This window comes from Pseudorca crassidens, chromosome 19, assembly GCF_039906515.1.
Source record: "Pseudorca crassidens isolate mPseCra1 chromosome 19, mPseCra1.hap1, whole genome shotgun sequence".
NCBI lineage: Eukaryota > Metazoa > Chordata > Mammalia > Artiodactyla > Delphinidae > Pseudorca > Pseudorca crassidens.
This window is the reverse complement of record NC_090314.1, coordinates 3753718-3766807: the sequence shown is the minus strand read 5'-3', so window position 1 is coordinate 3766807 and position 13090 is coordinate 3753718. Positions and strand designations below refer to the sequence as shown.

Below are 13090 nucleotides of genomic sequence, written 5' to 3'. Positions count from 1 at the left end.
CAGAGGGAGCGAGTGGCTGGGCTGTGCTTGAACCCAGGCCTCCTGGCTTCAGCTGCGGCCAGACCACGACCTACATGCCGAGGCCTCTGAGTACTCGTGAGGAAGGTGCCGAAGATGGAGGGTGATTGCAGGTCACCACCCCCCGGTCCCCCGTGACCACTCTGCTTGTGCTGCTTCGTCCCCAGGGCCACCTACGAGGACCCCCAGGCCGTCGGAGTAATTGCTTCTGCGGTAGACGGTCGGAAACAGAACCCCGAAGTGGTAGGTCTCTCGCCCTGTTTTTCTGCCTGGGGGGAAAGCAGGGCCGTCTGGTAAAGCCAGCTGGAGAGTTAGGCAGAGCTGGCGGCGCGGAGGGCAGACTGGGGTGAGCCATGTCAGCTCCTGAGTGCCCCCCACCCGTGGGGACGCCCATATCTGGACACCCAGGAGGAGACAGGCCCAGAGAGGCAGAGATGTGCGGAGGGCACTCCGCGAGCCACCTTGGGCGGGGCTGCACCCCGGGGAGGTCTGATGGGGAGCCTCTGCTGTCCCCCATGGTGGCTCTAAGCTCTCAGGGCGCAGGGCTCCTGTGGCCAGAGAGGGTCTCTCCCCAAAGGTTGCAGTGCCCTGGGGTGGGCGGCTCTCTGACAGAAGGGAAATGGAGGCCTGGGCCTGTCCCTGCAGGCCTGCCCTCAGAAGGTGGCTGGTGGGGCTGGCTTGGGGAGGGGGCTGGAGTGGGGGAGCAGCGCTGAGGGCAGAGGTGCTCGGAGGTGAAGGAGGGGCTTCTGTGATTTCTGGGAGATCGCAGTGCCCGGAAGGAAAAGGTTTGTACCTCCATGCTTCTCGTGAGGTGGTTCCCTTCTCGCCTGAGAAATGTGTGTGGCCACGAGCGAATGAATGTGTGTGTGTGTTGGGGGGGGGTGGCGTTGGGGGGACAGTGGCCCCAGAACAGCCGCCCCCTGGCCCGCCCCATCCCAGGCTACAAAGGGGCAGCGCTCATCTGTCCACTGGAGGGGAGCCTGGCTTCCCAAACACCAGCCCTCGGCCTCCCGCAGCCCCTGTCCAAGTGGCCCGGGCAGGCGGCAGTGCTGAGGCCTGGCGTCCCCAAGAAAGCTCATCGCCTGGTCCCCATGTCCTTCCCGGCTCAGCCAGCTTGTTGAGGGCCGTGCGTCCCTCTGCACCAGCCACCAGGGGGCGCAGAAGAGCCACCCAGGCTGCGGCTCTCAGTGCCCCGCCCCCCGCAGAACCCCTGAGGCCGGGACTGTGCCGTGGCCCAGTGGTCCTGTTGCTGAGGACGGCCCCCACCCCAACTCAGGGCACCAGGGAGCCAGTAAGGCCGGCCCATCCTCCTGGCCCAGCTGGCCAGGCCGGCCCGGTCAGCTCTCCACTCTGCCTCCAGGGCCTGCCCCGCCAAGGCCAGGAGTGCCCTTCTGCCACTGCCTCTGCCAGTGCCCGGGGTCCAAGCACAGGAATGCAGCCAGCTCCCTGCCTTTCACCCGGGGTGCCTGGCCTGCCTCCTGTTTTCAACATTTCCACCTGCAGCAGGCAGGCTGCTCCTCGTGTGCCCTGCTCGATGGGGTGATGCAGGGAGCAGGGTTCGTGTGGGCCGTGTGTGTGTGTGTGTGTGTGTGTGTGTGTGTGTGTGTGTGTGTGTGTGTGCACGCGCCTGTCTGTGGGTGTGTCTTTGTATCTGTGCACACACACTTATATGCATCTTCAGGCCTGTACTTCGGGTCATGGTGTTCCATATCCTAAACAGTGCTGCCCTGGAAATGAAACCTGGGCCATGGGAGAAATTGAGAACACGGTAACGGAGAAAAAACTGTGTAGCCACACCTTCACGGTACAGCCACACCAGTAGTTCTAACTTTAAATACTTTAATCATTTAGAAAAGGCAATATCCCCAAATTCATCATTCACATTAAGAGTTTGGAAAAAGAACGCCACAGGTAACTGAGGAGGAAAAAGATAATGAAAGTAGAGATGATTGTGCAAAAGCTGGTTCTGTGAAGCCACCCCTCAGTGACCCTGAGAGCCTAGGCGGAGGGCAGCCCCGGCCGGCCTTCTGCGGCCCCAGGGGCGTGGGAACAGGGGTTCAAGTGCGTGTTACCCTCTTGGGGTGCCTGTTACTAAACGCCTCTTCTTTTATCCAGGAGGTAAGGGCATGTTTGGGGGGTGGGCCGCTGGGTCCCAGCTCCTCAGGTGACGGGGCACCAGCTCTGACAGTGGCTTTTCTGTTTCCATGACATGTGCTATTGGCTTCTTTACCACGGGTCTTGCTGTGACTTTCCTTTCTGGGACTTTTCTGTCCTCGGCCCAGAAGAGAGGTAAAGGTGGGGACTCTGACCTGGAGCCCATAGACAGCTGGCTCATAGCCCAAGGAATGGTGAGAGGTCACCAGCCGCGCTGAGCCCCTTGTCCCCCCACCACCACCACCCTCGGCGCTTCCCTCTGTCTTCTCGCGGGTGCCCAGTCTTCCCCTCCTGTCTGTCTCCTTAAGCTGCAGACTTCCAGCCCCAGAAACTCCATCTCTGGTTTTCTGTGGAGGTCCGGGCGTTTGCAGGAGTGAGGGGAGGGCCCTTTCCCTCCTTCTACCGTTTCTGGAGCTCTGGGCAGTATTCACTTTTCCAGGATGAGCACAAGTTACTGTGGCCTCTGCTTGGGAGGGGATGTTTCTGAGAGGACAGGCTCAAAGCATCTGACTGGGCAGAGAACGCCGCCCAGCCTGTGAATGTGGCAGTCTAGGCCGATGGGGTTTCGTCCTGTAATTGTTTGTGCCCACTGTGCCCCCGGAAGGATCTGAGACCTCCTAAAGAAACACAAACGCTACTGGAACGGAATAAGAAGATGTGGGGATCATACACGCAGTCAGCCTCAGGAAGTAGGGTGTCCATGGCTCCAAGACCCGGCAGGATCCCTCCTGCCTCGTGATCAGGTGGCCCCGAGTCTGTGTACAGAGAGGTCACTTGCTGCAGGCTGCCTGCGGTGCAGGGACGATTTCACCTCTGAGACCGGGGTCTGTGCATGGTGGAGCCTGAGCGGGAGACCTAGACACACCAGGAGGAAGCCGAACTGACCCCTTGGGGCCGGGCCAGCCTGGGGCCAGGGGAGGGCTCTTCAGGCTGGGCCAGCATGCCCGAGCCTGCGGGCAGCACAGGGTCACCTGCCTAAGCAAGTGCGACTAGCTCTCGAGGACACGGGCCAAAGGGCTGTCAGAGCCGGGGGCCAGGGTGTCTGCCCACCCAGCTGGGAGCTGGCGACCCAGCACAGCCGCACTCGGGGGGCCGTCTCCCTCCACCTGCCGGCAGCCCGTCCTGCTTGCTGCACCGGGCCCCAAGGCCGTTCTTAGGGACATGGGCTAGCCCGGCCCCTTGTTTGCTTCTGTGGGGACAAGCAGGGGCTCTGGCCCACACGTGCGGGTGGCCTTAGAGCAGCACTCCTGGAGACCACGTCCACTCCACTGTCCAAATTGGGAGGATTCAGCTGTGTGTCCTTGTGCCTATTAGTCCTGCAAAAAATGATACTGCCCACACAGCCGCCCCGCGTGTGGCTTGGTAGCCGGTGGTGGCACCCACCCCTGCCCGGCCCCACCTAGAGCTCCAGTCTCCGACTTCAGAAACAAGCCCGACTAACAGCTAACCCTGTGTCTCACCTGCCCAACTGCAGTGTTTTGTTTTGTTTTCTTTTAAACAGCGTATATTAATTGCTTTGCCTCATTTCCCATAGCATAGAAACCCTGAGTCTTTCCAAACCTGCCAAGTACAAATTCTTTACTTGGAAACTTTTTGTACTATTGAGCGAGACCAAAGGGCCTGTAGACTGAGCCTCAGGTTGGGGAGGTGGCAGGAGGACTGTCGGGGGGCAAGAGCCCCTGGAAGCATTGCACCCGAGCGCAGCACTTGGTCCGGCCGCGTTGGAAGTGGTGCTGGTTTCCTTGCGGGGAGGCGTGTCGGGCATCCAGGTCCAGCACCAGGCCCGTTACCGTGGAGGAGAGCCCCAAGAACCTTCTCGAGCAGCCTGCCCGGGGACGGCGGTGCTCTTGCCTCTCCCGGCGGCGGTCGGAGGCCTGTCACCCACACGCAGGGTGCAGCCAGGATAGGTGAAAGAGTAGGAGTCGCAGCAGGAACCCAAAGAGGTTAGAGAAAAGTCTGCCGCTGCCCAGGCCCAGGCTTGGGGCGGGGCCCCCTACGCAGACCGGGCAGTGCCTTTCCCCTTTGAGCCGGTGACCCTCCCGCCCACACGCAGGGCTGCCCGTCTGAGCCCAGGCTGGCCCACCCCTGCCACGTCCACGGCTGCCCTCCGCATCCAGCGCCTCAGCCAGCCAGCCCCGTCCGGCCGTCCTCGGAGCTAGGGAGTTTGGGCGGCCGGTCTGTATCCAAGGGTGTACCGACACGCGCTCCCTTTATTTTTTTCTCGTTGCATCTGTTTCCCTTTCTGTCTCCTTCCTCCAACTCACACTCTGGCAGCCCCCTTGCCCGGGAGGTGCTCACCCCAGGGCGTGTGAGAGCCCAGGTCGCTCAGGGTGAGAACGCTGAGGCCTCTCTGGCCTGGGGATGTGCCCGCAGCTGGAGCGGTGACAGAGCAGCTCCTGTTTGCAGGGCAGCGCAAGTGTCTACTGTGTCTGAAGCACCTGGTTTTGGGGCAGCTTTGCCGCGCTCCTGGCGCCGTGCTCCCCCATCGATTCCCAGGCAGGCGGCTCGTGAGCCCAGGCTGCATCCAGCCTGGCAGGGCGGCCCATCCCCCCGTCACGTGAGCTATCCTGTCACCCACACCCGACTCCACGTGATGCATGCCCTCGGCCAGCGCCTCTCAGTCAGGGCTCAGGCCCCACGGCTCCGGCATCCCTGGGTTTCTGAGTTAGAAACGGAAGCACCCGACTAGAACTGAAGGGCTCTGGGGTCGTGAGTGGCGGAAGACGTCGCCCCATTTCACAGACGAGGCTGAGGCCCCAGACCTGGGGCTTCTTGGGGCCCCGGAGGTGGGGAGCTCCTGGAAGGGAGCAAGTCCACCCCTGACTTGTGGGTGGCAGGCTTGTTTTGAGGGGTGAGGAGCTTCTCATGTGTCAGTGTTTATTTTCTGAGCGTGCTGGCTCTCAAGATCGGTCCAGAGGAGAAAACTGAGGCGCTATCCCTGCCCCCGAGGGACCAATTCTGAACAGTAACAAAAAAGTTACGAGCAAAACCTGAAGGCCTAAGGCGCATGACAACTTAGTGTCTTTTTTCAAGCTTTGCGACCCGAGGAATCCCCACTCCTCCTGGGCGGGCCGAGGCTGGTGGGTTGGTGGGTTTCTCCCTGGAGACACACTGACTTCCCACGCTTGGTCCTGGGGATTTGGCGGTGTGGCACGAGTCCTCCCCGAGGCTGGGCGTCCTGGCTTAGAAGCATCATGATAACGAAAATTGGCATCTCCTGTCATGGGAACGTGTCGGGCAGAAGCCCCGTCAGCAGGCGTAAGACTGGCCAGTCGCACCCTGGACGCCACTGGTCCCTGCTCCGTGGGGAGGGAAGTCGGCTCCAGGTGCTGCCAGCAGCCCCTTGGCGTCCTGCCCGGAGGGAGGACCATGTGTTCCTTGTCACCATGAGTCATTTCAGGGTGGTTTGAACTCCTCGGTATTTTTTCATTTCAACATTCTTAAGTCCCCAGTAGGTCAAAGAAATTAAATGGCAACATAGGCAGAATCTCCCTCATCTGATCGAGGTTGGCCTGAGCCGCTCTGAGACACATGTGGAAGCCAGAGGAGGGTCTGCCGGCCCAGCTGTGTGACGTTGGGGTGAACCCAGCTACAGACACAGTGCCCGCAGTTTTTCTAGAAATAGCGAGCTTGTGAGTGAGTTCTAGGAGGTACCTCCCAGACCCAGCCAAGGTGAGGATGCAGGTCACCTCAGTCAAGGGCCATCCTCTCGTTTATCTAGTCTGGGAGCCAACATTTCATTAACGTGGCTTCGAAGGGGTTAAAGGTTCCTTTTCCTTCTTATCATACGATCATTTGATTATGTCTGACAGCAGCTTAAGTATTTCTAGCCAGATAGATTTTCAGGCCCTTGGCATGGGTGGCCCAGGCGTGGACAGGGCCCAGGCACCAGAGGGGTGCCCTCCTTTGCTCGGGACCCTGGTCCCCCTTCCCAACCGCTCCCCTGCTCCCCCCGTCCCCCCCCCCCGACTCCCCTGCTTTCAGTTGCACTTCTTTTCTTAGTTGCTGGGGCCACAGACAGCCATTGGAAGCTGGGAGGAAAGGGTGGGATGGGAGGAGGCTGCGGCATTCAGGCCGCTTCCTGATTTTTCCACCAAAGGGACACAAAGACAACCAAAGCCTGCGGTCCCTTTTGTCATCAAAGCCCTTGCTTTGGCCTGTGTCTGCTGGTGGAGGAATGTGCCGGGCTGCTGTGGGCCAGGCCACACCCAGGCCTGGGTGCCCTTCCCACTCAGAAATGCCCCAGGACACCATCCTTTCAGTGAGCGAACCTGGACCACCTGCCCCCTGCCCCGCCCTGGGCGGACGGCCACATGGCCTCCCCGTCCTGTCGGGGCCGGGACTGTCGCAGGCGGAGGGGCTTCACACCGGCCTGCAGGCCGGCGCCCCAGGGCTGAGAGGCAGACACGCTAGTCAAAAAGTTATCCACTGAAGAACGCGTACTGCGCCTCCCTCCCCACCGCGTCCCGTCCCGTCCCATCGCTAGCCCTGCTTCCTAGAGCTGCTGCTTCCCTCACCTGCCGTTTCCCATGTGGCTGCCTGCGTGCCCGCCCGCCTGCTGCGCCAACGTGTTCTGCTCTGTGTACGTCTGGCTCCGTCGGGCTGCTTGGGTTGACGTGTCCGCTGTTCTGTCTCCCCTGCCTGGCCGCGGGCTGCCTGGCCGCTGCCTGCCGCTTCCATAGATCCCCGTGGTGCAGCCGTCTGTCATGGACGACATTGAGGTGTGGCTCAGGACCGACCTGGTGAGACTCGACTTTTCTATCTCGTGTGGGGAGTGGCGAGGCCCAGGCGCCTCTGAGGACAGGAGGCCTGGGGGCCGGCGCGGGGCCGCTCCCTGGGGAGGTGGAGGAGGGGAGGCTGGGCAGGCGCCCCCCGGGGTCCGCACCTGCTCGGCGGGCCACGCCGCCCCCAAGGCGCACACTGACTTTTCCCAGTTACTGCGGTTTCAGGTGTGTGTGTGCTTGGGTTCTTTTGGTTTGGGGTTTTTGTACGCTTTTTAATTTATATTTTTATTTATTTATTTTTTGGTTTTCATTTTTTTCTTTTAATTGTGAAATATACCCAGAGACATTTTTTTCTTTTAATTGTGAAATTTACACAGACATGAGTTGGTGTTTGTTTTTTAATTCACTCTCATCCCCCTTCCCCAGCATCTCCTGGTATCTTGGATTTAATGGTTCCAGGGACCATTGTCTTTATCCCCAGAGATGGGCAGGAAGGTTAGGACATCGTGCAGCTGGCAAGGGCAGCCGGTCCGAGAGGGGAGGGCTGTGCTGGCTGGTCCCCCGCTGCCCCCGCCAAGCACTCTCACCACCACCCCCAGCCCCCCACCCCCGGGGCTGGTGAAGAAATGCACCCTGGGAGGGGAGGTGTTTGTCCATGGTCATGGCTGGTGGGACTCTCCCCATGACCTGAGGACAACTCGTCCTTGCTTCTCGCTGCCTCCCCTCAGGACACCCCCCCACCTAGGACGGCAGACCTCAGCCCCCAGGACGGGCCTCCTGCCGCTCCGGGCCAGCCCCCAACCCCCCCACCAAAGCCGGGCTTCCCGGAGACTCGGGTGCCATGCCAGGGGAGGAGGGGCCCCCCCATTACGCCTTTCCCAGGGAATGCCCGGAAAGCAACAGCTCCCATCGCAGAGCAGGCAGGCCGGGGCCCCCACCTCACGGGGGGCACCCGCGCTCGAGGGCCAGGGACCTCCCAGCCAGCCGCGCAGCAGGTCAGGGGCAGAGCCAGGAAGGAAGCCCGGGCCGTGTCTGCTTCCCCATCACTGTGCAGAGTTCCCAGTGGCCCCCACGTTCCGCACAGAATTGACCCCCCAGAGCCTCCCCAGTGACAGCATCGGGGCGCAGGAGGACGCTGCCAGAGCGCCGCAGGGTCCGGCCCCGTGCTTCCAGGCCTCACGCGGTTCCCAGCTGCTGGCGTGGCCGTGACCTCCCAGCGCCCTGTGGCTGCCCGCGAGGGGACGCCCAGCGGAGGAGCGCCCGGGGCCCTGGCTGCCTGAGGCGCAGCCTCCTCCTGGCCGCCCTGCAGTCCTGCCCCGCGGCTCAGCCGGAGAACGAACCTGCACCTTTTAGAATTTTTGCTTTCTGACCCTTCTGGGGGATCAAAACCTAGAACCTACTATGTTTGTTTTTACTTTTTAAAAACAAAGTTTCTGCGTCTCTGATAAGACGAGAGCAGTGCTTTGCTCTTACAGAACTTGGGGGGACGGGAAGTAGGAAGTTTTGCTCGGGTGCCGCCCTGGGGTGGCCGAGGGCGGGGAGCGGCAGCAGGGTGGGCGGGTCCTAATGCCCTCTCTCTGCTCTCCCACAGAAGGGCGACGACCTGGAGGAGGGTGTCACGAGCGAAGGTAGGCCTGCCCCCCACAACCCGCTGCTGCTGTGTCCGCCCCAGGCTCTGGGAGCCCCCCCGCCCTCCGCCATGCCGCCTGGGCGGGCCTCCCCTGCGGGCTCCTGGGCTGTGTCCCACCCAGGCCTTGTGCTGATGAGGGAGGTGCTGCAGCTGGTGAACAGTAGGCACAGTTGCCTGCACTGCTGACCAGTTTGCCCCCGCCAGATGCTCAGTGCAGCTGAAGCAAGACACATGCCATGCAGTCAGCAGGGCACGCAGGGAACCCCTGGGCCTGGCACCCTGTGGCCGCACAGCTGGGCCCCTCTGCAGGCACAGAGCCCTGCTTGGTGGGTGTGGGGGGGGTTTCCCTGCCAAGTTCAAGGAGGAACTCTCCCCTCCAGCTCCCCCTGCCCTGCCTTCTATGCTGATCTGCATGATGGAAAAGCTCCAAGTCAGTGGTGGGGCAGGAATCCTAACTGGCACCCCCCCAGCCCCCCACGCCCCCACCCCGCCGGCTTGTGGCAGGCTTCCCGCTTGCCCTGGTGATGGCGGAGGAGGAAAGGGGGCGGTGCTCTGTGGGGAGCAGGTGGGCGTGGCTGTTGGAGCCTCAATACAGCTGAGCCCTTACCAGTCCCGGCTGGCCTTGTTTTGTGTTGTAGAGTTCGATAAATTCCTGGAAGAAAGGGCCAAAGCTGCCGAAATGGTTCCCAACCTCCCCTCTCCCCCAGCGGAGGCTCCGGCCCCGGCCTCAAATCCCTCCAGCCGGAAGAAGCCGGAGCAGTCGGAGGACGCCCTCTTTGCCCTGTGAGCTGTCCTGTGGTTGGGCCCCCCCACGGCAGGTCACCTCTAGCTCCCCCCATCCACACCAGGCACTGGCCACTCTTCCCATCCCCAGCCCTCACCTGGTCCTGCGCTGCTGTGTCTCCATGGAAACGCCACTGTGTTTGCTCCCAGGCCTCCCGCTAGTCAGGACCAGCTTTAGCCACCCTCTCTGTGGGCGGCGGGACAGCGTTGCTGTAGCCACAGCCCCTCAACTTCTGCTCTTCCTGCCCACCAGCTCCCTCTGCCTGTTCCTTCCCAGGAAGAGCCCACAGCTGGTCCAGCACCGGGCAGGGCAGTCCCTTTGGGTCTGGTCCTGAGCGGTTCCTGTGGTCACCTGCACACAGAGAAGGGGCTCAGGCCCCAGCCCCTTGCCCGGCGTGCCCCTGCCCAGCTCAGCGGGCCTCTCCTGCCCTCCCGTGACCCCCTGTGCCCCAGAGAGGGCAGGTCTGCACCTGCGGGCTTGGTCGCCCTCCTGGACCGTTGCTGCCTGATGAGTGTCGGCACCTTAGAAGGCTCTGTGGATGCCCACGGGTGGTGTCTCTCACCCGCCATCTGCTTGACCCTTTCTTCATACTCAGCTGCTCGCCCAGACCCACGTCCAAGCTGGCTCAGCAGCCGAGCCTGGGACCAAGGGCTCCCCCGCGGGCCTGCATGCTCCTGGTGTGGGCAGAGCCATGGGCTGTCAGGAGGGCAGCTCGCAGCCCTGGCCGGTCAGCTCTTGCAGAGATAACTCTACTGTCTCCAAGCTGCCCCTGTGCACCACGGGCCCTGTGGCCGCCCCACCTGTGGGGGGGCCTGCACAGTGCGGGCTGGCTCTGGCCAGCTGGGGAGAGCTCTGCACGTTGGTGAATGTGCTTCGGCCTGGTCTGCGGCAGCCTCCACGCCTCTGCCTCCAGGGCCCAGCAGCAGGCGGTGTTGCACCCCAGGCGAGATCCCAGTGGCCGAAGGCCCCTGCACTCTACTGGGCGGGGCCTCAGCCTCCCCTGCAGACTGTCCTGAAGCCTGACCTCCTCCCACCCCAGACCCGGCGCCCAACCAACCTAGGAGGGGCTGGTGACACCCACTCCTGTCTTGGGTCCTTGCTGGTATCTCGGGCCATGGGCAGGGCACTAGCCGCTCGGCCCAAGCCCGGTCCAGCCTGAGCCGCCCTGTGCTGTGGCCCAGAAGAGCGAACACACTGCTGCCGCGGCTTCCACCAGCCTGTGAGCCCTGGTCCAGATCAGCGTTCCAGCACGCGCGGCCTGGGCGTCGGGGCAAGGCCTGGCAGGGCCACATGGTGGGCCTGGCCCGCGGTGTGGTCAGCCCTTCCCACCTGGCAGCCCAAGCAGGGAGGAGAGGCTGGGCCTGACACAGGCCGGGATCAGTGCCGCCGTGGGCTCCAGCGGGAGCGTTTAGGACGGGGCTGGAGGGCTGTGCGGGGCACCAGCAGGAGCAGGTGTGGGGGAAAGCGGGGTGCTGCCCGTCTGGGACCCACACCCAGCCTGGCACCCTCACCCAGCTTGGCACCCTGCAGCTTCCTCTGGAGAGGAGGCCTGGGGTCCGGCTGGGGCTGTCACACTCCAGTTCCTCAGAGGGCTCTCAGGAAGTCCCCACCACAGAGCTGGGCCAGCCTGCCTGCACCCCGCCCAGCCCCGACCCTCAGACAGCTGCACCCCTCTCCTCGGCGTTTCCAAGGGCAAGGCCCCGAGGCCGGCGTGGATGCTGAGCGTGTGAAGTTGGCCGACTTGAGCTGCACAGAAGGTGGCTGGGTGGCCTGGTTGTCCCTGGCGACCCTAGCTGGTATCCCCGGGCCTTGGGCGCAGCCTGGGGAGCGTGTCTGTGTGGGGGCGGGGGACAGTGGGCCTCGGGTGTCCAGTCCAACGGGAGCTGCAGCAGCCAGGCCCAGCGTCCGCTGAGGGAGGAGCCGGCCTTCCACCCGGTGAAGCAGGGAGCCCAGGGGTCTCCCGATGGAGGGTGAAGTGGAGACGTACCTGCCCAGGGAGGCCCCGCAAAGCCGCCCCCCAGCCCCAGCTGCTCAGCCAGGCACAGCTGAGAGAGGTGGGGCCGCCGGGGCGGCGGGTGGTGGTGGCCTCGCTGGCCGTCCCAGCTGGAGCTGACCCTCTGCTCGCCCATCAGGTCACAGCAGCCTGCCCCAGCCGTAGGCCGGCCTGGGAAGCAGGTGCCCGGGGCGGTGCTGCTCTACCCTTCCTGTCCTGAGCCCTAGGCGCCCTGGGCCCCTCCCACTGGCTCCCTTCCGCCTGGGGGGCACGGCGCTCGGGAAGGGAAGCTGGCCAGAGCCTTCCGCCCTGGGGAGTGGGACCCCCCGAGCCAGCAGCCTCTCCACCAGTGTTAGACATCACAGATACAGTATGTACTTAATTACACTACATTATTGCTGGGATTCCTTATAAGCACTAATTATACCTGATTATAGGTTAAAATATTTATTTTGTCAAGATATTTTCTTGGGGATGTGTGTAACCTTTTCTGTGTTGTGTGCTGAGATGTGAAAACTAACCCTCTGCTCCTGCCTTTCTGGCCAGTGGGCAGCAGCTAATGGCACTAAGTGCAGTGCGACCCGGGCACCGGCGGGCCTTTGGCCAGCCTGCCCCAGAGCGGCCTCTGCCCGGGACCCCCAGGCACCGTGCAGGCCGACCGGCCCAGGGGACACGTGAGCAACTGGCTTATCAGCACGCGCGGGACAAGGGCCGCAGAGCTGCAGCGGCTCGTTGCTGGCAGGGCCAGAGGGCAAGGTGGCCGTCTGTCCTCCTCTCTCTGTCAGCCCCCTCAGTGTGAGCGACCGTGCTGTCTGCCCTGGGCCACGCTGCCTTGGCTCGCTGCCCTCCCCCTCCTTACCCAGGGTCCAGGGCAAGGGGCCTGGGGAGGCGTGAGGCCTGGGCCTTCCCTCAAGGCCCCAGTGGGGAGAGGGGACCGGTGGCAGCAGGCGCCCAGACTCGGCTCTTCCCGTCCCTTCCTGCTGCCACAGCCCCGCTTGCCTCCGCACGCTTCTAACTCAGTCCAGCCCAGCCTTCCGGAGGGTCCGAGGGGGCTGTGGGCTGGCGAAGGGGAAGCACCGTGGAGGGCGGCGGTGCTCTGCACTGGCTGCCGCCAGGTCCGGGCCCCTCCCCCGTCCCCGACGTGGGCAGAGCCGGCTTCGCCACCCGGGCTGAGCGTGTGCACCCAGAAGACGCCCGGGGGCCCCCGCCTCTCCCAGTGCCCTGCTCCAGCCTGTGCTGTCCCTGGGGCACCCTGGGAACAGCTGTCAACCCCGGAGTCTCGCTGCGTCTCTCCAGGCACTCCTGGAGGAAGGGGGGGGGTGGGGGGGATATTTATTTCCTCGAGTTTGCACTTGACTTGTGAGGGTTCTCAGGTTTGTGGTCCGGCGTCCCCCAGCCTGGCGGTCCGTCTAGAGGGGAGTCAGCGACACCAGAGCGTCTGTCCACCCACTGGCTCTCCTTCCAGACATGTCTGTCTAGTTTGGGATCTTGCATGTAAAATACTCCACAATAAACAAACAGACTGTTGCTGTGTGATCTCTGTCAAGTCGGCGGTGACTGTCCGGAGGGCCAGCCAGATCCGACCACCTGCTTTCTCTAGGCAGCGGCGGAGTGGGCCCTGCTGGAGGGAGCAGGCAGGGAAGCTCGCCACCACACGCGGCCCCGGGCCTCGAGCAGCCCCTACCCTGGAAGGCCCCTCCCACCCCTTGCCTGTCCCTGCTTGGCCACCCTGGGGCACCGCCTGCTTTGGGGCTTTCGGTTGGAGCGGCTGTAAACCCGCCACAGCC

General features: G+C 63.2%; 1 protein-coding gene across 10 annotated transcripts in view; it reads left to right on the top strand.

Moving 5' to 3' along the window:
- The window catches only part of TOM1L2 (target of myb1 like 2 membrane trafficking protein), an 82937-nt gene extending 70107 nt beyond the window's left edge, over window positions 1-12830 (top strand). For 4 of the 10 annotated variants that reach the window (XM_067717518.1, XM_067717527.1, XM_067717521.1 and 1 more), the window contains 5 exons: window positions 186-261; window positions 2301-2366; window positions 6855-6914; window positions 8488-8524; window positions 9165-12830. In XM_067717518.1, coding sequence (XP_067573619.1) covers window positions 186-261; window positions 2301-2366; window positions 6855-6914; window positions 8488-8524; window positions 9165-9313 — 388 coding nt within the window. In that variant the 3' untranslated portion in view covers window positions 9314-12830. Of the gene's footprint in view, window positions 1-185; window positions 262-2300; window positions 2367-6854; window positions 8455-8487; window positions 8525-9164 lie in introns of those variants that run through there. The other 6 variants (XM_067717519.1, XM_067717525.1, XM_067717524.1 and 3 more) reach the window with 6 other exon arrangements.
- Window positions 12831-13090: the final 260 nt, after the last annotated feature.